At 51.0% G+C, this 25,950-nt stretch overlaps 1 protein-coding gene and 1 long non-coding RNA gene across 7 annotated transcripts in view; one reads left to right on the top strand and one right to left on the bottom strand.

Moving 5' to 3' along the window:
* Nucleotides 1–16,537, top strand: part of LHX4 (LIM homeobox 4) — a 40,015-nt gene extending 23,478 nt beyond the window's left edge. Inside the window, exons 3-6 of the mRNA XM_005880232.2 lie at nucleotides 9,778–9,980; nucleotides 13,584–13,738; nucleotides 14,056–14,227; nucleotides 16,080–16,537. Of these exons, the coding sequence (XP_005880294.1) occupies nucleotides 9,778–9,980; nucleotides 13,584–13,738; nucleotides 14,056–14,227; nucleotides 16,080–16,474 (925 nt within the window). The 3' untranslated portion in view covers nucleotides 16,475–16,537. The remainder of the gene's footprint in view (nucleotides 1–9,777; nucleotides 9,981–13,583; nucleotides 13,739–14,055; nucleotides 14,228–16,079) is intronic.
* LOC102247423 lies at nucleotides 14,220–25,857 on the bottom strand. Of its 6 annotated transcripts, XR_001359427.1 has the most exons (6): nucleotides 24,865–25,857; nucleotides 22,803–22,977; nucleotides 16,966–17,117; nucleotides 16,546–16,891; nucleotides 15,863–16,009; nucleotides 14,220–14,364 (listed from the first exon to the last, which is right to left on the bottom strand). It is a non-coding gene; the product is annotated as an uncharacterized LOC102247423 (long non-coding RNA). The 6 variants fall into 6 exon arrangements; XR_001359429.1 differs by lacking the exons at nucleotides 22,803–22,977; nucleotides 24,865–25,857 and adding an exon at nucleotides 19,799–19,837 and having other exon boundaries at nucleotides 16,966–17,287; XR_001359428.1 differs by lacking the exons at nucleotides 22,803–22,977; nucleotides 24,865–25,857 and having other exon boundaries at nucleotides 16,546–16,644; nucleotides 16,745–16,891; nucleotides 16,966–19,762.
* Between the last annotated feature and the right edge of the window lie 93 nt (nucleotides 25,858–25,950).

The following is a 25,950-nucleotide window of genomic DNA, read 5'->3' as shown; positions in this document are numbered from 1 at the left end:
CTCGTGACATCTGTGCAACCTGCATCCCAGAGACTTTGCTGCTTGGGGGAATCTGTCTGGAACCAAAGAGTTGCAAACCAGCCTGCGAGTCAGCTGGCAGCTGGGCTGTGGACATGGGGTCCCCAAGCAGAGAGGGGTCCAGGGGACGTGGGCGTGGAGGTGCAGTCCCGTTCTCCTCATCGCTGAGGCTCAACTCCTTTTCTCTCCTTCACCTCCCACCGGCACCATTCAGGTACCAAGTCATGGGGCCCACCTCCAAAATGCCCCTCTCTCTTTCTTTTTAAAAATATATTTTTATTGATTTCAGAGAGGAAGGGAGAGGGAGAGAGAGCTAGAAACATCAATGATAATGCTTTAAGCAATAAAAAATAAATTAAAAAAAAAAAAGAAAAAAAAAAAAAGAAACATCAATGAGAGAGAATCATTGATTAGCCACCTCCTGCACACCCCCCACTGGGGATCGAGCCCGCAACCCGGGCATGTGCCCTTGCCTAGAATCGAACCTGGAACCCTTCAGTCCGCAGGCTGACGCTCAATCCACTGAGCCAAACCAGCCAGGGCTAAAATGCCCTCTCTTTCCATCCCTGCTGTCTCTGTCCCCTCTGAGGCAGGCCCCCCCCCCCTCACCAAACCTCTGCTCCACTGGAATCTTCGCCAGGCGGCTGCCCCTGTTCCCCCTCAGCCCGTTGTGCTTCCTGCCAGGCCTGGCCCTGGCCACGTGGCCCACATGGCCTCCTGAGACTTCCGAGCTCGGCACTCAAGGGCCCGCAGTGATCCGGCCTGATCCCATTTCCTTCTGACTCTCTGGTCAAGGTCACATGGGGCAGATGGGGGCGGCGGGGGTTTGGACTGTGAGAGCCAGTCTCTGGCTTGTCACTGAGCATCCTGGGATCTGTCTGTCCCCCAGAAAGCCCCACTTGAGGAGGCTGAGCTCTGTGGTGGGCAGATGGGTCAGCATAGTGGGTGAGCCTGGGGGGTGGTGTGAAGGGTCGGATGGGGCCTCTGCCCCTACACATCCTTGCCACTGCCTGTCACAGCGCCTGCCACACGACCACTGAGAGAGAGAGAGAGAGAGAGTCCTTCGGTCCCCAGGGACCCAGAATCTGCAGATGCCACAGGAGGGCCAAGAGCATCTGTCACACAGTGTTTCTCAAAGAGTGGTCCTTGGAACCCCGCATCAGGGGCACCGTGGGGGGCTTGTTAAAAGTGTGCATTCTGATTTTAAGCAAACCTCCCAGGTGGCTCTTCTGCTGGGAGGGGAGGCGGGTAATCTGGTACCCACTAAACAAAGGCCTTGGCAGAGAATGGAGCCTGAAGTAAGGAGGGCAGGTTGGGTGCCTGGAGGCAAGCACGGGAGGAGGGTCAGTGTTGTGGCCAGTCAGGCCACAGCTCCCAGCCTGTCCCGCTGTGAGAGGGGATACTGACGCCTCCTGTAAGGGCTGCTGTGTGGTTAAGAGGAGAGTTCACTTGGCACTGCCTGGGGCGTGCTGCAGGCTGACTGCGTGCTGCGTGCTGACTGCGTGCTGACTGTGCTGCATGTTTACTGCGTGCTGCATGCTGACTGCGTGCTTACAGAAGTTAAGGGAGGGAGCTGGACTCTTCTAGAAGAGGGTTGGCTCCTACCTGCCCCAAGCGGGAGAGGAGGGGAGCGTGGCTGAGGGAAAAGGAGAGGGGCTGTAGCTTCTTTTCTGCTACGAACGGAGCTGTGTGATCTTGGGCAAGTCACTGCCTCTCTCTGAGCCCGAGTTCCTTTCTGTGTTAAATGAGGGGCCTGGACTAGGCCACTGGTTCTAAAGCCTTTCCAATAGCATTTATCTCAAAATAATACTGAACGCTCGTGAAAAAGAAAAACATATTTAAAACCCCAAATACAAAGCAGCGCCGTGTGGGGCAGTTCTGGTGAGCCTGGGAGGTATGTGAGTGAGTGTGTGCATGGGGGTGGGGCTGGGGGATATGTTCCCACACCCCAAGGCTCTCACGTTCTCTGGTGCCAGGCCTTCTCCAAATATGGCCCCTGTCCATGTCTGGCGAAGGCTGACCATTCTCGGGCAGAACTTTACGTGCCCGTGACATGGCTGAGGTGCTGATATATGCTGGAAATATTAGTCCATACAGTAACAGTAAATATCAGCAACTTACCTGTCAAGTGTGCTGATAGCGAAAAGAAATACATGTAGGGAAGTGTCAGCCGGGAAAAAATATACGGCCTGCAGTAAATCACCCCCAGGCAATTAAAGCATAAAATTAAGTTATGCGCTACTTTGTTTCCTGGGGACAGTGCGCTGGGCTGTGGCAGCTCCCACACACGGAGGCCGGCGTGGGCCTGGCCTGACCCCCACGGCTCCCAACGGCCAAGAGCGAGGAAGAGCCTTGGGTTCAAATCCCAGCTCCACCGTTCATGGCCGTGAGGCCTCTGGCACGTTACCTACCTTCTCTGAACTTGTTCCCTCATCTGCAAACAGGGGAAGCTATAGTAACACATGCCACAGACGTGGGTCATTTAGTATTTATTTACCAAATATCCACCAAACACATAGCTTGGGCCAGGCACTTCTCTAGGCGCTGGAACAAAACAGATGCAGCCCCCGCTGGCCGTCTGGAGAGGGAGAAAGACAGGAAACAAGAAATGCACAGCATGTCCGTTGGCGATGAGTGCTTTGGAGAGAGGAAAGGAAGTGCTGGGTGGGGAGATGGCCAGGAATGCCCCAGGGAGGGCCACATTGGAGGGAGCCACACAGGAGGGACCATGCAGGTGTCTGGGAAGCGTGCTCCAGGCCGAGGATGCAGGGCAGGGCCTGAAGAACCAGTGTGGCTGGGCGAGTGAGCAGGCAGCGTGGCTGAGTAGAGGCTGGAAGGTTGATGGGGGCCAGAAAGGGACCCCCCATCAAAAAATATATTTGTTGTTGTTGATAGTTTTGTTGTTGATAGTATTACAGAGATCTCCCATTCCCCCTCCCACTTGTCCCCCCTCCTCCCAGCCTCTACCCACCCACCCCAGGTCTTCACTACCCTGCTGCCTGTGACCATGGGCTATGCATGTAAGTATAGACGTTCTTTGCTTTCTCTCTTCTCGTTCCCCCAACCCCACCCACATCGAGGCATATCAGCCTGTTCCCTGCCTCCCTGCTTCGGGTCTTAGGAACCTTGACCTTTGACTCCAGGTGAGGTGGCAGCCACTGGGAGGTTTTGAGCGGGGGAGTGAGATGGTCTGACTCAGGCTCCTGGTGGCTGTTGTGTGGAGGATGGACGTGGGGCAAGTCCTAAAGCAGGAGACAGTGCAGAGGCAGTTCCGGGTGAGGGGTGATGGGCCTGAACTAGGGAGGCAGCCGTGGAGATGGTGAGAAGTGGTCCAATTCTTGATGTAATTTTGGGTACAGCCAACAGGATTTGCTGACAAATCAGATGAGGGCGTCCAAAGCTTTCGGCCTGAGTGATTGGGAGAGTGAAGTCACCCTCCTGGGAGATGGGAAAGACCCCGGGAGCGGATACTGGGGGAGATCAGGAGTCTGGTTTTGGACCTCCAAGTAGGGATGCTGAGCAGGCGGTGGGACACACCGTTCTGGAGGTGAGAGGTCTGACTGGAGATGGATGTGAAATCCCCAGGGGAGCGGAGTCGGCGGAGACGGGGGTGTGGGAGACGGTGGAGAGGCTGCCAGTGGGGAAGAGCAGAGCCAGGAGTGCCAGTGCTGAGGCCAAGGGAGTGCGGTGTTCTCAGGGGAAGGCAGGCAGGGAGCCAGTGCTGTTGAGAGGTCAGGGGAGGTGTGTGTGTGTGTGAGAGAAGATATTTATTGTAAGGATCAGCGGAGGTGTGTGTGTGTGTGTGTGAGAGAGAGAGAGAGAAGATATTTATTGTAAGGATCGGCCATGTGATTCGGGAGGCTGAGAAGCCCAAGATCTGCAGTCAGCAAGACCCAGCAGAGCTGAGGGTATAAGTTTCAGTCCAAAAGCCAGCAGGCTTGAGCCCCAAGAGCTGATGTTTCCGTTTGAGTCTAAAGACAGGAAAAGACCAATGTGCCAGCTCAGGGCAGCCAGGCAGGCGCAGTTACTCTTCCTCTTGGAGGGTCTGCCTTTCTGTTCTATTCAGTTCCTCACCTGATTGGATGAGGCCCACCGCACTGGGGAGGGCAATCTGCTTTCCTCAGTCACCTATTCAAACGTGAGTCTCATCCAGAAACACCCTCGCAGACACACTCAGGATCCTGTTTGACCAAATATTTGGGTACCCCGTGGCCGTCAACTTGACACATAAAATTAACCACTAGAGTGGATTCAAGAGAAGAGCAGGAGCAGGGGTGTTAGATACCCTGCCTGTAGACCCCTCTTTTGAAGAGCGTTACTCTAGAGCAGCGGTTCTCAACCTGTGGGTCGCGACCCCTTTGGGGGTCGAATGACCCTTTCACAGGAGTCGCCTAAGACCATCGGAAAACACATATATAATTACATATTGCTTTTGTGATTAATCACTATGCTTTAATTATGTTCAATTTGTAACAATGAAAAGACATCCTGCATATCAGATATTTACATTACGATTCATAACAGTAGCAAAATTACAGTTATGAAGTAGCAACGAAAATAATTTTATGGTTGGGGGTCACCACAACATGAGGAACTGTATTAAAGGGTCGCGGCATTAGGAAGGTTGAGAACCACTGCTCTAGAGAGTAGAGATCTGGATGGTAGATGGAGGGAGATGGGGGTCAGAAGGGAGATTTTTTTAAAGTGGCAGAGATAATAGCACGCTGTACGCTGCTGGGTAGGATCTAGTAAAGAGGAAAATTAATGATGTGGGAGCCAAAGGGGACCGTTGCTGGAAGAATCATCTTATTAGGCGCAGAGGGATGGACTCTGTGCCAAGGTGGGTGGCCGGCCTTGCACAGGAGCATGGACGGCCCAGCTGCAGGAAGCAGAGGGCAGGCGGGGGTGTGGCCGGGATAGTGGGAGCAGGTGGCAGGTCTTGGCGGAGAGTTCTCTTTTTTCAGGGAAATAGGAAGTGGGCCACCAGATGAGATGGAGGATGGGGGGCTTGAGAGAGAGGGTGGGAGGGAGGGACAGCGAATGGACAGGGAAGTGTTTGTGGTTTCCCAGGCTCCCGAGGTCCGGAGCAGAGTGTAGATTTAAAGTGAGCCAGTCAGAGACGTGGCATGTGTCCTTCAGCTCTATGCAGACCCCCAGAGCTCGGGGGAGAAAGTGGAGGGTTGCAGCAGGGTAGGGAGTTGAGAGTGTGCGTAAAGGAGGGGTTGGTAAGAGGGACCTCTGCATCTTTGCTGGAGGAGGTAAGCGAGGCCAGGAGGGGAGTGAGGGATGTGAAGAGATGGACTAGTCCCGCAGGTTGCAGAATCCTGGGCGTCAGGGTGCTGCAGGGAGTGACAGGAGGTGACAGCTGGACCTGGGGTGGTTGGAGGGTACTCTTGAAGATGCTGCAGTTTCTGGTAGCAATGTGGTCTGCGATAGACCATGGGAGTGAGAAGGCCATGACCTTCAGGAGAAGAGGTCAAATAATTGAGAGGGCAGGGGCAGGAGGGAAATGATGGCAGGAAGGACAGTGACAGTGATGGTGGTGGTGCTAAACCCGCTGAGGGATGAGGGGGCAGTGACCATCACAAGGTGGGTGGTGGGGTGTGGTCTGAGGGCTGGTGGTGAGGATTAAGTGATATTATGTACCTACAGGGGCACACAGTAGGTACTTAGCGAATGGGAGCTGCTTTCATTAATCCAGTTACGATGATGTTCACATGGTTCCTGGCCTGGTCACAGGACAGAACCTAAAACCAGGAATGTGCCAGAACATGTGGGGCGGGATTTACACGCTCGTTTCTAGCAGGTGTGGTGCCGGCAGGGCCTGCTTAGTCTCTTTCTGCAGGACCCAGACACCCTGCTCTCGGGTGTGGTCCCACCAGGCCTCTCAAGAGCAGGAAGTGGGGGGGAGGGGGACGACAAATGGGCAGACGGGAGTTTGGGCCGAGCACAAGGACACGGGCCTGTCCTGGGGTCACGAGCAGCCCCTGAATGTCACAGTGATGTCTGGTGCGTTCCCTGCGCCAGCAGGCCCAGGTCCCTCACTCCTGACTGGGTGGTAGGAGCATGAAGGTGGTGAGTGGGGTGTGACCGTGGGTGTTGGGGTAGACACCCCAGAGGTGAAGGCTCCCAGGGCAGCCCCTAAATTTCAGGCCTGGGAACTTCCTGATCAGTGGCTCTGAGCAGCTGGGGACACATGAGGGGAACAGGGCCCCTCCACTGGGGTGCCACAGCCGTCTTCAGTGGATGCTTGCTGCCTTTGCTGCCTGCCGTGTGCTAGCCATGCTGTTAGAAGCACCAAGTTCAGACCCTTATTGCCTGTGTGAGCTGCGGCCGGCACCGCCCCCCGAGCCTGTTCCTCAGCTGTTGGAAGGCATCACCTTCCAGGCAGAGCACCCGGGAACGTGGATGACAGCGAAGCGCCTGGGAAAGTTTATGTGTTAGGACGCCGCAGGCCCCGTTTCAACCCGGGGTTCAAGTCCTTTCTTAGGAAAGCTTTTGCTAGGAGCTACGGTTATGTTGAGTGTCGATCCTTCTGAGTGCGTCGGATGTGTTTTCTGAGCAGTTCAGGCATTCATTCACACATACGTGCATCCATGCTCCCGGTCAGTGGGTCTTTGCTGCCGACTCCACGCTGGGCAGGGCCATTAGAATGGCCAGTGATGCTGGTCGGAGGGAAGTGACGCAGCAGCTCCAGCAGCTTCCCCTGGGCTCCCGACACCTGGCCAGGCAGGGCTGACCAGGGTGCTGGTCCTGCTGAGCGAGGCCAGTGTGGTTTGCACCCGAGTAGGCAGGGCGCTGCACACAGTAGGTGCTCAGTGACAGGACACAGGGGGACTGCCTGGGAAATCCCCGGAAGCCTCTTACCTGGCCAGTGTCCAGCTCCGCCCCCACCTCAGCTTCCTTCCGTCCTTAGACTATTGCTTCTGTGAAGCAGCCAAGTTCACAGCCCAGGGAGTTTAACCATGGCCGCCTCATGCCCATCCCAGAAGTTGTGTAGCCTCTCCGGGCTGTGGTGACTGGCTGGTCCGAGAGCTGGAGACAGAGGCAGTGTCTTCATCGGGCACACAGCCCCACAGGACGGCACCTTATTCCGGGCCCAGTGGCTGAGTGGGGGCGGGTGCCCCTCAGGGTGGGCTGTGCGGGGAGCCCTGTGGGCCGAGGGAGAGCACGCAGTCCCCTCGCCGAGGGTCCCATTGGCTGTGCTCCAGAGGAGCAAGGTAATAAGGAGCAACTTCCACTTACCGTCGGTATAAATCCCACAATCAGGAAAATTGCTTCAATTGCTAAAAACGCTGGTGGAAAAGTCCATTTATTTTTCATTTTTCTTGTGCACTTGCCACCCTCACGCATGAATCACTGTCGGTTTGTAGATTAAATTTATACCCCGTTATCTTTCACGTCGCTGGGGCGCTGGTGTCAACTGGGTTTCTGGTTACCGAAAGCCACTGTCTGCCTTGTGGTGGCGAGAGTGGCCCGCTCTGTCTGTGGGTGGCCACTGGGCGGGGGGGTCTCCTTTCTCCTAGTCTCCCCACAGGCCCCCTTCAGCCCCTGCCCCTCCATCTTTTGGCTGCAGGGAAGACTTGCTTTTGGAAAGTCCGGTTCTCAGGAGCTGCTCTGCCGCGGCGCTCGCACCTGGATTTGGGTGCTTTACTTAGGGTTTGCAGTGAGCATGGCGCAAGGGCTCCTGTTATTTTGAACACCTGCTTTGAGAATTGGCCTGGACTGGATACAAACACGATAGGCATTTTGAAAACATGCTCTGAGAACACATACTATACAGGCTTCCTTCCTCTCTGTTCCCCCAATATCTCTCTCTCTCTCTCTCTCTCTCTCTCTCTCTCACACACACACACACACACACACACACACTCACACACACACACTCACAGGATAGAGCCGGTGCCTGCCTGCTTCCCTTTTGAATGCAGGCAATGTGGTTAGATGGCAGGTGTTGAGAAGCCTGGTTCTCACCTGTGTCCTGGAAGGTACAGAACTGTCTAGAACTGATAGTATACTTTGTTCTCCATGCTCACATTTAGCCATTTCTGTGCATATCCTCTGAAAACATGCTTGTTTATTCTCAGATTTATGATTCAACAAATGCTAACTCTATTTTTCGGGATTGGACCCCTTTGAGAATCTGTTGGAAGCCCAAGTCCCTCTCTGGATGCACAGTTTTGGAAAACTTGAGGATGGTTTGAAGAGCCCCATCCTGCTCGCTGTAGAGACCTGCTCCATGCACCCCCTTCCTGCCCCTAAGAAAACCCTGAGCCATCCCAGGAGCTCAGAGCTCTGCAGTCCTCCCAAGCCAAACGCCTCAGCCCCTCACACCCCAGCACCCTTCCCAGACCTTGTCTCAGAAGAGCAGTCCCCTGGGCCACACTCCTGGCTCTCTCAGGGTTACCCATCTAGACTTAGAGACCCCCCCAATTCTCTCTGTGACATGTCCTGGGAGGGGGACTTCTGAAGCCACAGCTGGCTCGCCTGCTCCAGGCCCTCAGCCCCCAGCAGGTATCATTACTGCATAAGAGACCCATCATTCTGCATTAATCTGGGATTCATCATGATAGCCATGACCATAATTAATTTATTTGGTATTAATGTGGATGAAATATGTACTGTCCTTTCAGGGGAAATCAGGCTGCCTATAAGCATTAGTTAAAAGGACCATTAAAATCAAACCTTCCCCAGATCCATTAGGCGAAGTCTTTCATCCTGAAGAAGATAAAGTTGTGCTGTGTGAAATGTCATGAATAATTAGGTTGATTGCTGTTTTAAACTCTGCCCCTGCCTCCCCACCCCTCCCGCCTCCCTCCTGAAGCGGGGGAGGCTCACCTGTAGCGGAGTGGCCCCCTCCATCGCCCATGTCTGTACTGGCCCCCAAGTCCCTGCTGACCTCTATGGCTGCTCGTGTGGCCTGTGTGTCTGTGGCTAGAATGGGGAAAGGAGCTTAAAGGACCCCCGATGGGCTGTTGTATACATCTCCTCCTTTCCTAACTGGGCCCAGAGTGGCTGCAGGTGCCTTCCTCTTGCCTCAGTGCTGGTCCGGAGAGGGGTAGACCAGGGAGGAGTCGGAAGTGGCATTTTCCAGCCAGAGACTCCCTGCCCTGAATGGCACAGGGATATGAACATGCAGCTTCTGGGCCCACCCTGGACCACATCCCAGGGGCTGTGCATGGGAAGGGGATGGAGGCTGGCACGGGGGCGAGGAGGTATGGTTGTGCAGGATGGAGGGGCGAGGCAGGAGAGGGAGGGGAGGGCCCTGCTCTGCTGCCCAAGTGCAGTGCCTGGCACTCCAGGGGGGACATGCACGTGCTCTCTCCCTGCCACACGGGCTCCTCCTGCGGGAGCGCGGGAAGAGGAACTTTTCCAGCTGCCTGATGCTCACCAGTATGAGCACAGCAGTGGCCCCTGGGCTGGTCTTCTAGGCCTCACCACAGAGTTGGAGAAACCAGGAGGCGGAGGGTGAAACGGCCTGCCCGCAGGGGACATAGACACTCCTCCGTTGGGTGAATTGATGGGTGGACAGTTTGGAGCCCTGGGGTGTCATGTCAGCTTTTGAAAGGCACTGGAGAGACTAGTTCTGATCCAGCCCCTTTATTTTGTGGTTAAAGAGCTCAGACACAAAGCAGTGAGGTCAGTTAGAGGCTGGGGGACCAGATGGTAAGCACTGGGTGGTCCAGGAGAGGGGCTGATGGGAAATGGGAGGAAACCATTAGCCCCCTGTGCCCTAATCCTTTCATGCTGTCCTGACAGGCGCTTCGGCACAAAATGCACGGCCTGCCAGCAGGGCATCCCCCCGACCCAGGTGGTCCGCAAGGCGCAGGACTTCGTCTACCACCTGCACTGCTTCGCCTGCATCATCTGTAACCGGCAGCTGGCCACGGGGGATGAGTTCTACCTCATGGAGGATGGGCGGCTGGTGTGCAAGGAAGACTATGAGACGGCCAAGCAGAACGGTAGGTGGCACTGCCCTGCAGTCCCCTCCAGGCATTTGTTCAGGCTGGGCCCTCTGAGTCCCTCAGAGCCCTGCTCACACCTGCCTCCTGAGATCCGCCCCACATCTCAACAGGGAGTTAATTCTCAACATCCCCAGTCCTTTAGCGCAGCGGTTCTCAACCTGTGAGTCGCGACCATTGGAAAACACATATAGCATATCAGATATTTACATTACGATTCATAACAGTAGCAAAATTACAGTTATGAGGTAGCAACGAAAATAATTTTATGGTTGGGGGTCACCACAACATGAGGAACTGTATTAAAGGGCCACGGCATTAGGAAGGTTGAGAACCACTGCTTTAGCACTTGCTGGTTCATGGCAGCTTTAAGCAAGTATGGTTAGTGAGTGCACCGGTCGTCCACACTGGGCTCAGGAGCAGCCAGGGGCCGCGTGTCATTATCTGGGTGGCTCCTGCCTGGGGCGGGGCTGGGAGGGTGTTCCGCCTACAGTGGACACTTGGGCGTACTCCTTGGTCTTGTATATTGGGGGGCATACTTACCTCAGCACCTATTGGCCTATCACTTTGGACTCCAGTCAGCTGTGCTCCATTTCCCCTCATGAGGTAAGGACTTAGGGGTGAGGACCCCTCATGTCTCCTGAAGCCCCGATGCAGGAGCCAAGTGCTTACTGAGCCAGTGTCCACACTCAGCCGCGGAACTCCCCCCCGCCCCCACCTTCCCCAGCCTCCTGAGAGTCATTGTCCAGGGTCTGCAGCAGAAGCCCAGGCTGACATTGATGTCAGGCCCAGCATTTCACACCTGGAAAACCTGCCTTCACGTGGGCAGATGGGCAGCAGCTGCTCCTGCCCTCCAATGCCATGTTCTGGGGCAGCCCCGAGCCTTTCCAGGGCCTAGACTGGGCTTGGACCCCCATTCCTCCGAGCTCCCCTCAGGAAGGCCAAGCCCAACACTCCCCTCCTGCAGCCCTCCTTGGGCTCCTCACACATGGCTGTGTCCACAGGGGGTGTGCCCTCCACTGGCTCCAAATAGGGCATCTGGCCAAACCCAACCTGGGCATCTCAGATGCACAAACTCACAAAACACCAAGGTTGTTTGCCTTTGACTAGGATTTCTATCAGCTCAGGGTATCGCTGTGGAAAGCGGCTCTTGTTGACAGCTCTGGGCTTGATGGAGAAAAAAATAGCAACAACAGTGTATCTCCTTCTAGAGCTTTCCTGGGCCCCCACACACGTCATAGAGATCTGATCACTACATGGGGAAATTAGTTTTCTGCTCTGTATATGCAGTTTGAAATGAAGGGTGTGCGGTGGTGAGGAGGCAGAGGTAATCTCGGGGCTAGCCGGCTGGAGCCGAGCCTGGCTTTGGTGGAAGGTGGGAAGGGGTGCTGAGTCAGGGGCCTCCTCTCTCTCTTCCCACCACCCCCAGCTCGGCCTTTTGGGGTGTACAGGCCTTCAGTCTCTCTTTTTGGGGCCTCTGTAAGCCCATTCTAGGCTCTTTGCTTTAATGGATTTATCTGCTCTGGTTCCTTAAAACTCACTCGATGCTGTTGCTTTGAAGTCAATTATGATGTCACAGAAGATTAGGGCGTCTTGTCAGGGATAAACCATCAGAGCAGATGGACTGCGGGTCCCAAGCTGCCGTTGGAGCGCTGATGCCCTTCAGCAGATACCGAGTCTGCACGGCCTCCCCCGGGGCCGGCTTGTTGTCAGAGGCCTCGTTCGGGCCCCGAGCACACCTGGCCTGGCGTCCTCCACTGCCGGTGGTGCAGGGAGGAGCTAACACTAAGCAGACCCGCAGGACCATGGAAAGACATGCAATTTAGCCTCAGAACCTGGGGGCCTCACTGCTGGGTCACTCTCAAGTCAGGGTCCCTTCTCAGCTCTCCAGGGGGGACCATAGCACCTGCCACATAGGGCTGTTTCCTGAGCTTAAATAGGAGAAAGCATGCAGAATGGGATGTTAAGTGAGGGTGAGACCAGCATGGAGGAGAAATGCGAACAGGGAGGTGCGATCTGCTTAGGTTCTCAAGGAGCTGAAGGCTACATAGTTCTGACGGGTTCCTCTGTCTCCGCCGGCAGTGAAGCTGGGGCCATGCCAATCCATCCTGTGAATTCGGGGTGATGCTGAGGGCAGCAGGGAACTTTGTCTGCTCTGGGACATTTGGCTCTTTTTATGTTTTAATTCCTCCTTGCTAAGCTACACCCTCTTTCAGGCTTACAGTTCCCTCCCTTGTGCTACACAAAGGATCTGATATCAGCTGTTTGTACTTTAGTGTGAATGATTTTGTTCATTTGTTTTACCACCCTGGATATCTGCATTTTCAATATGATGAGGTTGTGTTTTGTGCCAGGGACAAGTGCTAAGAGACCCTGAATAATTCAAAACTAACCTATTTTAAGGCTAATTTTCCCATAGGAATTAATGTAAGAAGTAAGGGAGGGATGTATTCTGGGAGCACATAAATCCATAACCGGTGAGATGTATCTTTGCCTTAATGCTACTTTTTATTTTCTCAGCACTGTTTCTAATACCTCGTAGAATGCTCTCTCCTAAATTAACAGCCCAGGGTATCATGGTCTTGCTTGGCCTTCTTCATAGCCTTTTATCACATTTAACTTCCGTACCAAAGTTATTGATTTTTGGGTGCATTTTTCAGCATGAGCACGGCCACCACTACTTAATGAATACTTGGATGACATTATTATAGGATATAAAGAAGATTTTAAATTATAATAACAGTGAATGTTAAAATAACAGCATAATAGTCCCCGTAATTGCAAGAAGAAGGTCCTGTGCAGGTGGACAGCAGTGCAGAAGCCATGCCCACCAGCCAGGATGACAGGGCGTATCCCAGGGGCACTGCCATCTGGTTGTGGTGAGAGCAATTTCTAATTCACTAGGGCAGCCTACTTTGACAGTAAGCAATTCTCAATGAATTAAAATTTTTTGGTGGTTTCACTATTTCAGATTTTATATATAAAGACTGTATAGGTATTTTAAAAGTGCACTATTTGATATCTGCTATCATGCTGGCATCTCTATAAATATGGGCAGAAGGCTTGATTCTCTAAAACAGAATTAAGTAGAGTTTTGGAGGTTTTCCTGTGTCTGCCACAGTGGCTCTGGAATCCTTCCACTCTGGGTTCAGGACTCCAGGGAGGGGTCTGGGTGGTGGGCTCTGGCCCATAATTTATGAACATTTGTAGATGACTGGTGAATGCGTGGGCCACCCCTGCAAGGGGCCCTGGAGGGAGGGACAGGGGCATGTGGGACAGCCCTGAACCCAGACTTTAGCTCCTTCACCTTCACAGCATCGGTCATACTCACAAGGAAGTCCACCAGAGTGTTGGGCATGACAGGAGATGCGTGGAATGGAACACTTCCAGTCTGATGGGAGGGGACAGGGAGGCCGGACGGGGGACAATGGTGTCCTTACTTTTAAGTCACTTCGGAAAGCCTGTGGTGCAGGAGTGGGCCACGCCACTCTGCCTCCCCACTGTTCTGCCCATAGCAGGCAAGATCACATGTGAGGAAAGGAGGTGGACAAGACCCAGGAGCTTCAGGTGGGCTGAACTCAACCAGTAAGGTTTTTATTGCAGATGACTCAGAGGCAGGAGCTAAGCGGCCCCGGACCACCATCACAGCCAAGCAGCTGGAGACCTTGAAGAATGCCTACAAGAACTCTCCCAAGCCTGCCCGGCACGTGAGGGAGCAGCTGTCCTCAGAGACGGGCCTGGACATGAGGGTCGTACAGGTGAGACACCAGCTACCTGGCCCAGTACTCATTTGCCGCTTAGGGATCCGGGGCCCAGTGACACTCCTGGGAGGCCCAGGGCCAGTCTGTGCCCTCTACATGGGAAGGCATGGGAGTGGTATACATACCGTGTCACTGATCCTTTTGGGGACTTGGGGCCATGATCCTGGGGAATTTGCCAAATTGGAGATATCTGAGGCTCAGGCAAAGGGAGCCATGGGCACAGTATACTCCTGTGGCCTTGAACTCCAGCCACCTGGGGGCTGTGGGGTTGGGGTGGGCATCCTCCGAATGTGTGCCTTGTGCTTGTGTGGCAGGTTTGGTTTCAGAACAGAAGGGCCAAGGAGAAGCGCCTGAAGAAGGACGCAGGACGGCACCGCTGGGGACAGTTCTATAAGAGTGTCAAGAGGAGCCGGGGCGGCAGCAAGCAGGAGAAGGAGAGCTCTGCAGAGGACTGTGGGGTTAGTGACAGTGAGCTGAGCTTCCGAGGTGAGCAGGGCTGGAGGGGCGAGGCGCAGTGATCCTTGACATCCAGGAGGGATTTTCTTGAGGCCTGGACAACTCCCTCCTGGACACAGGCTCCCCACTGCCCCTGGCAGTAATGGGTGGGGGAACATGGAGTGGCCCTGTAAGAAAACGAGAGAGTTCTGCTGCTGAGATGTGCAAGCTGGTTCCCTAGCACCGTGAGCCCCAAGGCCTCCCCTCCTGCTGACTGGGGCTCCCTCACCACCCTGTGCACCTGTGAACAGAGCCGGGTCTCAGTCTGTGCCCTCAGCCCCTCTGCAGGGGCCCTGGCTCCCTCCCAGGATTCCCTAGTGACCCCTTTCTCCACTCCTGATGGGGAGGACATGCTCCTCAGGCCCTGTGCCCTGGGAAATCACTACTGTGAGTGCATGTGAGATGGGGAGCAGCCTCACTTCTGAATCCCTTCCCCTCTGCGCACTTTATCCTGCCCCCGCCCATGCACAAATGCTTTGGAGCATGCGCTAAGTTCAAATTGGTGCATCAGCAAAATTGCAAATGACTGTGTTTTGAGTCCTTATGTTGTTTGCAAATAGCCGTAACTATTCTCCTAGCCCGAGTCCTCAGAGCTGGGGTCAGAAATTGGGTTTCCAGTTGTGGCTCTGTCACATGGATCACTTTTTGAGCCTCAGTTTCCCCACCTATAAGTAGGGAATAACCACATCCTTGCCCATCTCACAGTGGTGTTGTGGGGAGTCAATGAACACAAATGACTCTGGATGTGTTTGGGAAAAACCCAGCAGATGTTTAGCCTTGGAAGGGACGATTGTCCCCACGGGGAGCCTGTGGCTCCCTCAGAGAGCCCTGGTTCTCTGGGATGACAGGTATATGCAAAAGGCCAAACACTGGCCATTTTACGGTGAAGCTGAGCTTTCACCTTCCTGCCCCTTTAAAGAGCCTGGATAGGAACTGATGCACAGGCCCAGGTGGGGAATAGAGAAGTCTATGGGGCAGAGGATAGAACAAGCTTCTCACCTGAGGGGATGGTAGCTCAGCCTAGAGGTCTGTCCTGGGGCTCCGGGATGGCTCAAGGGCCTCATGCTCACCTCCTAGCCCTCTTGGCAGGGTTAGGAAAGCCACTTCATCTCATTTGAGCTGCTGGAATCCATGTCGGGAACATACAGGATTGCCAGGTCTCATTTTGTAGCTCCTTTCTTTTGGGTGCAGGTGGGCTCCCAGGGTGACATATCATTGCTCTCTCCGGGTACTTATGTATTTCTTAAGATTAAAACGGCCACCTCTGTTGGAGAGGTGACTTCTTCCAGGTGGCAAAGATCCTGTTAGATCCCCTTAGTGAAATTCTCTAAGAAACAAGGTCCATTTGTCTTAATCAAGTCAACACTGGCCCCAGTGAAGACTGTATTAGACAAACTAAGTCATTTGCTATTGAATCTCTCCCAAGTAGACCAGAAGAACAGTGTACACATGTCTAAGAGTGGTCCTCAGCTACCCTTACCATATGGGCCTGCTTGTTTCCCAACCAGCCAACCCAAGCACATTACTTAGCCTGAAAGCTTTCAGATTAAATCTTGTCAGCACGGAGTTTCCTCAGTGTAGCCAGAGTATCTTAGTTCATGAGTGACATGGGACCAACACACTCACCAAACACTGTCCAGACTTTTGGGTCCCAGAAATTTAGTCTCTGCAGGTGTTTCTTCTATTTCCCTCCCTTGATGTGGGTCAGTCTCGGGCTGACACAGTGGTGTTTGATCCCTGCTTGGCAGCTGTCATCCTCGGGTGTATTCCTACCTAGGTTGTAAAGAACAGGAACATTGGAATCCTGTTAGCTGACAATAAATCTCCGTTCTTTTGTCCACAGAGGATCAAATTCTCTCAGAACTTGGCCACACCAATAGGATTTATGGCAACGTGGGGGACGTTACAGGTGGACAGTTAATGAATGGGAGCTTCTCCATGGACGGGACAGGACAATCCTATCAGGACTTGAGGGATGGGAGCCCCTATGGAATCCCCCAGTCTCCATCTTCCATATCGTCCCTGCCGTCCCACGCTCCTCTGCTCAATGGGCTGGATTACACAGTGGACAGTAATTTGGGCATCATTGCGCATGCAGGGCAGGGAGTGAGCCAGACGCTGAGAGCCATGGCTGGGGGGCCCACCTCTGACATCTCCACAGGAAGCAGTGTAGGCTATCCCGACTTTCCAACTAGCCCAGCCTCTTGGCTCGATGAAATGGATCATCCTCCGTTTTAAACATCTGTCCTCCCCACCCTACCTGTCCTTCTGGCTTGAGAGAATATCTTCAAGGATCAAAAGAGACTTACCTTTTTAGGATCAAATGCGCACCAATGTGAATTTCCATTATTTTCAATGGAAGTCCTCTGCTGATCCCTAGGAGGTCACCGCACTAGGGTGCTGTTTTCCTGGGGAAATGGTGGGGGAGCAGCCTCCTCTCAACAGCACAGGGCGCAGAGCCTAGAGCGCTAGGGTGCTGGCTTATGCTCCCTCCCCCACCCTGCTTACAGGCTTTGGCTGCTCAGTGCTTGGCAGCAGGAGGCAACTGTGAGGCCACCCTGGCCTTAGGGAACTCTGCTCCAACTGGTATGTCTCATGAGATGCTTCCCACACCAGTGCTCTCGCCAGAACTGAGATTCTGGTGACGTCACAGCCCTTAAATATAAGAAAAGTGATTTCTGAACCACCCTTATCAAACCTTAATTTTCAAAATAAAAAAGGTCACTTACTAAAGGTCAGTAGAAACTTTGATGGCCACAGTTTGATATAGAGACATGCCCCTCCTTTCTCTTCTGCTGTGAAGAATGACCTCTTCCCTCTCCAGAGAATATCTGTCAGTTGGGGTTTGTGAGCAGTCCCATCAACATCACTGAATCCATCCCTGATGGCAAGAAGTGGTTTTCGTTGCAGGTGACTCTGAGGCTGGAGCTGAGTGGCCCTGGACCATCACAGCGACTGCCCGACGAGTCCCCTTGGAGCACAATGTGCCTTTTTAATTTGCTCATATCACTTATTCCACTAGACAGGCTGTGGCTTACACAACGATCAAAGCTAAAATATGGAGAGACCAGAAAGACAATCAGTGAGAACATTTGTAGACCCATTTGGATTCCAAGCGTGTAGTCCATTTAGCCAAATCAGCAGATGCCAGTCTCCCAGAGTCCCCGCTCCTGCAGGGGAAATGATATTGTGAGTTTGTTTTGAGGTAGTTGGTTTAGATGAGTTTGCAAGTCCACACCCACCTACAGCCAACCCTCCCTAGCCCTTTAAAAAGGAGAGCTTTCTCTGCTGTGCTAGCTGACTCAGTTGGAGGACAGTCTTGGCCTCTTCCAAGTACTAGCAATGCTTTTTGGCTGGGAGCAATCATTTAAGGAGCAGCCCTAAAGTTGTCAGAGTTCCAAGTGGTCCTTGGGCTGCATCTCCCTGGGTTGCTGGCTGGCCTCACACCAGGCTGTGGTGCTCCAGCCCTGCACTTGCTCAGAAAGGGGAGCTCTCCAGCCAGTGGCAGTGCAGACTCAGCTTATGGGTTTCAATAGCACATCACCAAGCCCGAGGCAAGGGCAAGGCCAACCCCTGCTTTGTGAGCTGCCAGCCCTGTGACAGACTGCACTTTGGTGGGACATACCGTGGTGAAGGTGCCGTGGCTCCTACTTAATGCACCACCCCTCAACCTTGCAGGAGGTTCTCCATGTGCACACTGGAAATTAGCCAGGGGAATTTATGCGTCCCCTGGGAAATGGTGGTTTACTTCTCTGGCCTCCTGTTTTCTTAAGATCAGCAGAGTAGGGAAGGGTAAGAAAGGCATTACCTTTTTCACGTGAAGTGATGGGGCCCAAGACCCTAACCACCTTTTCTTTCATGTCTGTCACGTTTTGAAGGCCGCAAAGATTTAAGAGTGTGCTAGGTAGACTCAAGGAAGAAATAAACCTTCCTCCTTGGCTCCTGCATCTTCTGCAAATGCCTTCTGAGGACTAAACTACAGGCAGTTAAGCTTCTTCAAACTGTATAATCAGTAAATTCCTGGGGTCAGCCTTCAGGCCACCTTTCCCTGATCAGTTCTGTAGTGGACCCTTATTTTCCGACAGGCTGCAATTGTCGTGATTTTTGCTTGGGGAGTCCTGCAGATGCAGGATTTCTTCTTGAGGCTCCAGGATTAGGGATGCCAGAGGGTGAAGCCCAGACAATTCCCAATACAGTGAACAGTGGGGATGGCAATAAAGACTCACAAGAAAGGCACGTGCCGCAGTCTTCTGGGAGGACAGGTTCTTGAACATACTGTTCTCAGCAGGCAGCTCTCAGTGCACAGGAGGACTGTGTTGGGCAATGAACCAGTTAAAGACTGTCCCACCCAGACCACTGTCGCAGCTCCATTACTTGGCGTAGGAGCTCCTGGGATCTCAAGGTACTGCCTGCTTTTGGTGGTTACCAGGGGCAGCAGACTCAAGGAACATGGCCCTCTGGGTAGCACTGTTTCTTTAAGATCAGTTGAGCAGTTTTTGTTTTGTATCCAAGTTAATCAAGCTCATGCCTTATTCAATGGTTGGAGAACGTGCTAATAACAGTCTCCTGAGAACTCAGTGAGCGGGGCAGCTGGTGTTGGTGGGCTGCTTTGGTGTTGGTGGGGCTGGCTAGCTATACTGGCCACAAAGCTGGGAGAGCTGAGTTCCCCAGAGCCTCCTCCCAGAGAGCAGCAAACACTGGCGCTCCATGTAGAAGCACAGCCAGGCCAGGCCTCAGATTCTAAGTGGCTCTCCTTGCAAGTGCAGTTAGCATTCTAGAGGACTGGTGCCACCAGTGAGCCATTGCGTGCCAAGACTGTTCCTTGGCTCTTCTGTGGCTGGAGATGGTGAGCACACACCGTACCTTGAGAGCCTCCTCCATTGCTCAGCGGTGACTGAGGTATAAGGTGCCTCCTGGGAGCTGCTTTCTCTCTTGCTAAAGTGACACAGACACATTTGAAAAATGAAACAAGACCTTCTAGAGCAATTTACATCATTTGAATCTGTCTGTGGCTCTAAGAGAGCAATTACAAGTAGCAACGTTCATCTGAGCACCTGGCTGATCGACCTTGGGATAGGAAGTTTCTGAATTCAGGAGCAAAATAATTAAAAACCCAGCAACACCTAAGCTTCCAGTAGTAGCTGGTATAAGCAAAAATGGGACACACGGGGCTATGGGAGAATCTCTATTTTTAAAGAGTAATAAAACCACAGAAGAAATCCCCGATGCAAAGCTAAGCCAGCCCACCTGTTAAATCACATTATTGGGAAGACTGGTCCTGGCCCTTTCAGGGACTTGCTGTGCCACCTGAGGCAAACTCCTTTCTGTCTCTGTGCTTTCTTTTTCTCGCCTCAGCTAATAGTTAAGAATATAATAGAAAGTGCAAATCAACTACCATATTGATAATATTATTCCTGCAAATTAATACAGTGAAATGTCAGGGAAAGAGGACAAAATTAAGGCATAAGAAAAGCATTTAGCCCTAGCCAGTTTGACTCAGTGGATAGAGTGCTGACCTGCGGACTGAAGGGTCCGGGTTTGATTCCGGTCAAGGGCACGTACCTTGGTTGCAGGCTTGGTCGCATGCAGGATGTCTCTCTCTCACATTGATGTTTCTCTCTTTGTCTCTCCCCCTCCTTTCCACTGTCTAAAAATCAATGGAAAAAATATTCTTGGGTGAGGATTAACACCAAAAAACAACAAAAAGAAAAGCATTTAGCTGTGTTTTTAAGGTGTGTGTTTTTTTTTTGCCAATGCAAAACACGAAATCTAATAAGATAATTGAGGGCCATTCAATCTTCATAATTAAGTTCACTTTGCAAGAAGTAATCTGTAGATATGAAAGATACGACCACCTCTTGAGGCTCAAGATGGTTATTTTGAAACAACTGCCTCCTTGCTGGAGTGGGTTGAAGGCTTCAGCTGAGCAAAAGCTGTGTTATGGGCAACCGTGCGTCCAGCACCCACTCTCCCTTCCAACCTCTCCCACATGCCACTACTGACAACTTGGTTCTAACTGTGGAAATGATGACCATACCTCTTCAGCCAGCAGGGTCTGGAAGGACTGAGGAGGCTCATTTTTAAACATTGCACTTTAAAAATTGGAACCCGTGAGATGAAGAAAAATCCAATTAAGCGGAAATGAGTTCTGTTTTATTGCCTGCTGCTGAAGGGCTCTGGGCACGCTGAAAGCGAAATAAAAAGCACATCACTGGCTCTCTCTTTCTTGGATTGGTCAATTGGCCCTTTTTGCAGTAGTTGCTCCAACTGTCTCCCACAGTGACAGGAGCCAAAAAGAGAGAGCTCAGCAAAGTCATCCCACCCACACTCTGCTTGGTAGGCCCACGAAAGCACAGTTTCATGCTGCTAGCTCTGGGAGGAGACAGCTGCAGGTCTGGAGGTGTGCCAAGCGTTCCTTTGCTTAGGGAGGCAGAGCTCAGGTGGACAGAGAAGGACACCCCCACTCTCACTGCTGCCCACCTAGAGACAAAATCATTTGTACTCCCTCACTCGAGGACTGCGTGCAGCCAAATGGGCAGGTTCGGGGCTGCAGGATCCCAGATGCTGCTCTGAACTTGCATTCAGACCTCAAAGCACCTGCTCCCCTAAGCTCTGGATTGTTGCCCTCACCCTTCCCAGTGTACATTTTGTACAGTGAAAAGAAATGAAGTCTCATTTGCTGGAAAAAAAGGAAAAAAGAGAAAAAAAAGGACCCACCCATCCTTATTTATTGCCATGTGACTTTGGAACTGAAGCTGGTGCGTTTGTTTGTATATGCCTCCTGTGTGTTGGCATGAGATGTGTATGGTAAAACTATGTTAAATAAATATGGATGTTCTTTAGAAGCTGTGTCTTAGTTTTCATTTAGTTTTCTCTCTTGACCTAAATCAAATGCAAAGCTGTGCTGACATGGGACCCTTTTATCACCAGAAGAAAACCCGAAGTACAACTCCGAATGCCAGAACTACTTACATCCATAAATACCAGAACTGCTCAGTGAAGGGTTGGTTAGAGTTCTCCGATTTCTCTTACAGCCATGTTCTAGGCTATTTACATTTAAACTGCTTAGTATGAAGTGAAACGAAGTTCATTTCAGTCCCTCACACTAGCCATATTTCCAGTGCTCAAGAGCTACGTGTGGCTATGGTATTTGGACACAAATATCAAACATTTCTATCACTGCAGAAAGTTCTACTGGTTAGTGCTGATGGCATCTGGCTCAGCAGCGACAGAGAAAACTCATCCATCACCTCTTTAGTTACTAGTTAACCTGGAGCACTTGGGGACGTATTCTGAGACTCCTCAGACAGTGGTAGTGACAACTGTCACATCTTGTGTGGCTTGTTTAGGTACAAAGCATGAGGCTGGGCTCTGGGCCTCAGTTCTCAGTCTAAGGATGCCACCAGGTTGTCGGGACTCAGTTCCTAAGTTTTAGACTTACTTTGTGCCCCACAGTCAACCCAGTTAAACAGGAAAGGCAGTACCTTCCCAGGCAGGACCTCCACTGAGCTTCTTGGAGGGCTTAAAGGTCTTTCGTGGAGACCCAAATCTCTGCTCTGGTCCCTGGCCGAGTCATCTCCTGTGGTAAATACTTTACAAGGCTGAGAAAGGCAAAGGCCTTACTGGGTATGTGCCAAGGAAGGCTGAGGTTCAGAAGGACCTTACTGGGTGCAAGTGAGGGCGAAGACGAGAGCACCCAATGGGAGCGGGGAGTTTGGGTAGAGCAATAAGGAGGTGCTGCACATGAGGACTTTTGTTTCTTCCCTTGCTCAGTCGCTTGGGTGGTTGTTAGGGAAATTTGCCAAGTGGCTATGAAGGCCTCTGTTGCTACTAAATTTGATTACTTATCTGGGTATTCCCGAGAACTCATAATGGGGCTTGAGAGTTCTGCCAGTGCATGCAGTGGGCTATTGATTCTAACACTGCACACCATGTCTGTAGTCTATTCTCAAACCCTCGTCACAAGCTGTCTCTACTGAGTCTTTGTTTTCCAAACTCTGTCAGTTGCTTTGAGTGTATCAGGCTGACGGTTCATTGGAATGTTTCCACTTGGTGTTCTAGTGCACCCTGATCCCACCACAGTAATCTAGTAGCAACGTTTTGGAATTATCAAATAAGTTCTCAGCTCACAGAGGGAGGGAGGATCGGGTCCTTCTTTCTGGCTCGGTCACTGGAGACCAGCTCCTGAGCACGATTCTCTGACAGAGCCTTTTCAGAAGGACAACTGCTTAAACAAGAATAAAGGAAAGAAATCACCGGCCAGAAAGAATGAAATAAAATTCAAACTCAGGAGAACTGAGGAAGGCACAACAGTCAGTGTTTGCACTGCTTGCCCTGCCTTCTTTCTCCTTGGGGCCAGGATTCCACTCAGCCAAAGTCAGAAAAGGAGCAAAAGAAGATCAAAGGTAAGTCAGTATGTTGTAAATTTTAACCAATTGTCAAACTAGAAGTAAAAATCCTAAAAGGTGATCCTCAAATGTATTTCCTTAGATGTGCTATTTGAGACATAGTTTAAAAATTGTCCTTTACAGTCTAAACAGAAAATGGTTGCATCCCTTTGCCATACCTCTTTAGACGGATGCTATTTCAGTTTGGTCATTTGGAAATAAATCCTCGCCTTCCCTCTGGTCCTCTGCTGGATGTGCAGCGAGCAGTGAGCGGTGGCGCTTGGTCGGGTGCTGGTGTGGGTCACGGCTGCCCCAGAGAAGCAAGCAATGGTTACCACTGCTGCTGAGGAAATACTGTGTTAGGAGGGAGAAAAAACCCAATGTTTATAAAATGGGGCCAAATCACTAGAAAGAGGAAACTTATTACCATCTTTCTAAAAGGAGTAATAAAAAGAATCCATCCAAACTATTAAACAGAGGTCTTCAAATCATCTGCACCTGCCCTGGGAGAGTACATCACCCCCTTTCGGAGGGAGTGGGCTACTGACTGTAACACTTCTTTATAAATTTTTCTTTCCTTTTCTTCTCTCCTTTTTGTCCAATGTGATTTCAGGATTTTCCTTTAGAACCCTTTCCTTTGGCCTCTCCCCCATTAAACACAGACATTGAATGTAGGCATGTTATTAACTGGGATGTTATTCTGTAATTAAATGGACCAGTCACAGGCTGTCCCCGACAGTGCACTTGCTCCCACAGAAGGGGCTCCCAGGGCAGAAACGTTGCCACGTGACTGACGCACACCTTGGGTTATTAGTAACCACCGCATCGGCCAGAACTTCCAGGAACTGCTATCGCTGAAGCTGGGGGAGAGGTTTTGTTCTCTGTTTTTAAAAGATTTATCTTTCTCTCACTTGCTTGCCAACCCTGGACCAGGATCTCCTGTTGCCTGGGAGGGGTTTGGGGATTTTGGAAAGGCTGGGAATTGCTTCCTGAAAGATAAAATACAGACCCCAAAGAGCAGTCTTGGCACACACACTTGGAGTTGGAAATAAAGCAGTTAAAAAAGGGGGAAAAAAAGGCCATTAAAATGGTAAATAGGTTTCAACAGATGGCTCCAGCACAGCAATGGAAAGTCCAGGCAAGGACTTTGGGGTTAAATCTCATATTTTAGTCACCTGGGACTAGCTTATTATTCCAGAAAAACAAACATCTGTCAAGTTGCCAGCTCCCCTTCTCTAACGTGGAGCCCTTGACCACTGTCTGCTCACTGCCAACGGATGGGTAGCCGCCCGCAGACAGCCACCTCGGGAATCGAGAGTTGCTTTTTCGACACCTGTCAACTGCAGGGCTTAAGCTCACTCAGGCTAGAGGAATATGAGAACCAAGAGCTATATTACTGATGGGCCTGGACTTTTATACTCAATATGTGTGCTGGCTCTATTATTTTTTTTAGAATCATTTTAACATTTAATGCTTCTCAATTAAAGTGGTTTCCCTGAGTGGATGCCAAGCTTCGTTTAGAATGCGCATTAACCACTTTCCCCATCGGTAGTTAAAGGCACTGAGGGATTTAAACAGCAATCCACAGGTCTGTTCAGTCAAGGTTTGGCGGAATAAAGCAGATTATAAACAATAATATATGTCTTTCTCTTCTTTTTTTGGAAGGGTTCCAAACTCACAAACGGAGCTAAAGTGCTATAAACATATCCAGGTCTAAGCTTTGGGCTCTACAAATGTACTCCGTGAAAGCCACCGGCCCTGGTGGTGCCACTTTTTATCCCGTGTGTGTATGTGGGCACGTACTTTAAAAGAGTATTTTATTACACAAAGTGTCCATCAACTGAACTTACCTTCTAAGTATTAAAATGGAAACCGGCACTGCTACACAAGCGAGAGGAAAAATAAATCCTGACTGCAGTGTGGGTGATGAATTGGCTGTTGCAGCCCAGGGCAGCCCACTGAAAGTCACCCCTCTGTTCCTTCAGGCCTCACTGCCCCCATGTTCAGCCTCGGCCTTCATAGTGTCAGGTTCAAATGGTCCTTTTCCCACATGTGAGAGAAACCCACCCTTAGTGCCCGGAGTTCCACCATGAGGCAAACGAGTTAATGGGGCCATCACTGAATAGTTCCACTGGGTTTTTAACCTCAGTGTTCTACTGCAAACTCAGGTTCATTCCTTCTAAATGTGTCGGAAGAATATCAGCAAGGAAGCGTCTGTGCTGGGTATACACTGGCACGTACCTTGTGAACGCCCCGCTCTGGCTCCCAGGGCTGGAAGCTTCCTATTGCCACAGGAAGGAACAGCACCCTCGGAAATGACTCCAGTCCACAGGTCCCAAAAGGAGAGTAAAAGATGTAAAATAATGACATTCATTTTATAACTGTGCCAAGGGAAAAAACGATATAATAAAACACAGGAAAGAAAGTTTTGAAGAATTTATATGTAAAAGTAAAAATAGTAAGGAATAAAATGTCACGAATGCCCAGTAACTATGGTGATCCATACAAGGTTCAAGCCACTACGTCCTGCTTTTCGAGGAGGAGCATGACAGGACTACTTCAAGGATAAGTGAATAAAGATGAGGTTAAATAGCTTTTCCTGTTCAGTGCTTTAATGCAATTAACGCATATGTAAAAAATTGATCACACTCGGCACATAATAAACGTTAGGTGATAAGTATAACAAGGGAGCTTTTCCCCATCAGTCTGATAATCACTATACTGTGGTCCAAAATCTCTCTGATGAAGGAACTGTGAATGGTTATTAAAATAATTAAAGCTGCTCAAGGTAAAGCCCCAGTAACGACTGTCATAATTTTTCAAATCACATGATTACAGAAGACTGCATTGAAGGCTTTTTATGTTTTAAGGAGAAAATCCAATGTGCATACATAAAATCCATTAAGAGGTTTAACAATGCACCTTTGAGTGTGGTTGCTTTTGTTTGCACTTTAGCTTATCCTGAAACATGGTGTAAAACTTTTGAACTTGGTATCACTAGGCTTGGGAGATCATTTCAATTCTGTGTAAAAGTCTATATAAAGATGGGCATTTTCCTATCAGTTCTGAGTTTTTCTTTGCCATTGTAAAATAGAGAAAATACCAATTATTTCTGCTTTTATAATTATTGTGAGGTTCAATTAACATGCTTGCCTATAAAGTCCAGTATAAAAGTAAGGTGTAGTTAAAAATGGAACTCCCATTTGACCCAGTAATCCCACTTCTAGGACTATATCCCAAGAAACCAGAAACACCAATCAGAAAGGATATATGCACCCCTATGTTCATAGCGGCACAATTTACAATAGCTAAGATTTGGAAACAGCC

This window comes from Myotis brandtii, unplaced genomic scaffold (assembly GCF_000412655.1).
Source record: "Myotis brandtii unplaced genomic scaffold, ASM41265v1 scaffold630, whole genome shotgun sequence".
Taxonomy (NCBI): domain Eukaryota; kingdom Metazoa; phylum Chordata; class Mammalia; order Chiroptera; family Vespertilionidae; genus Myotis; species Myotis brandtii.
Note: the sequence above shows the minus strand (reverse complement) of the source record. Positions and strands in the feature narration are given on the sequence as shown.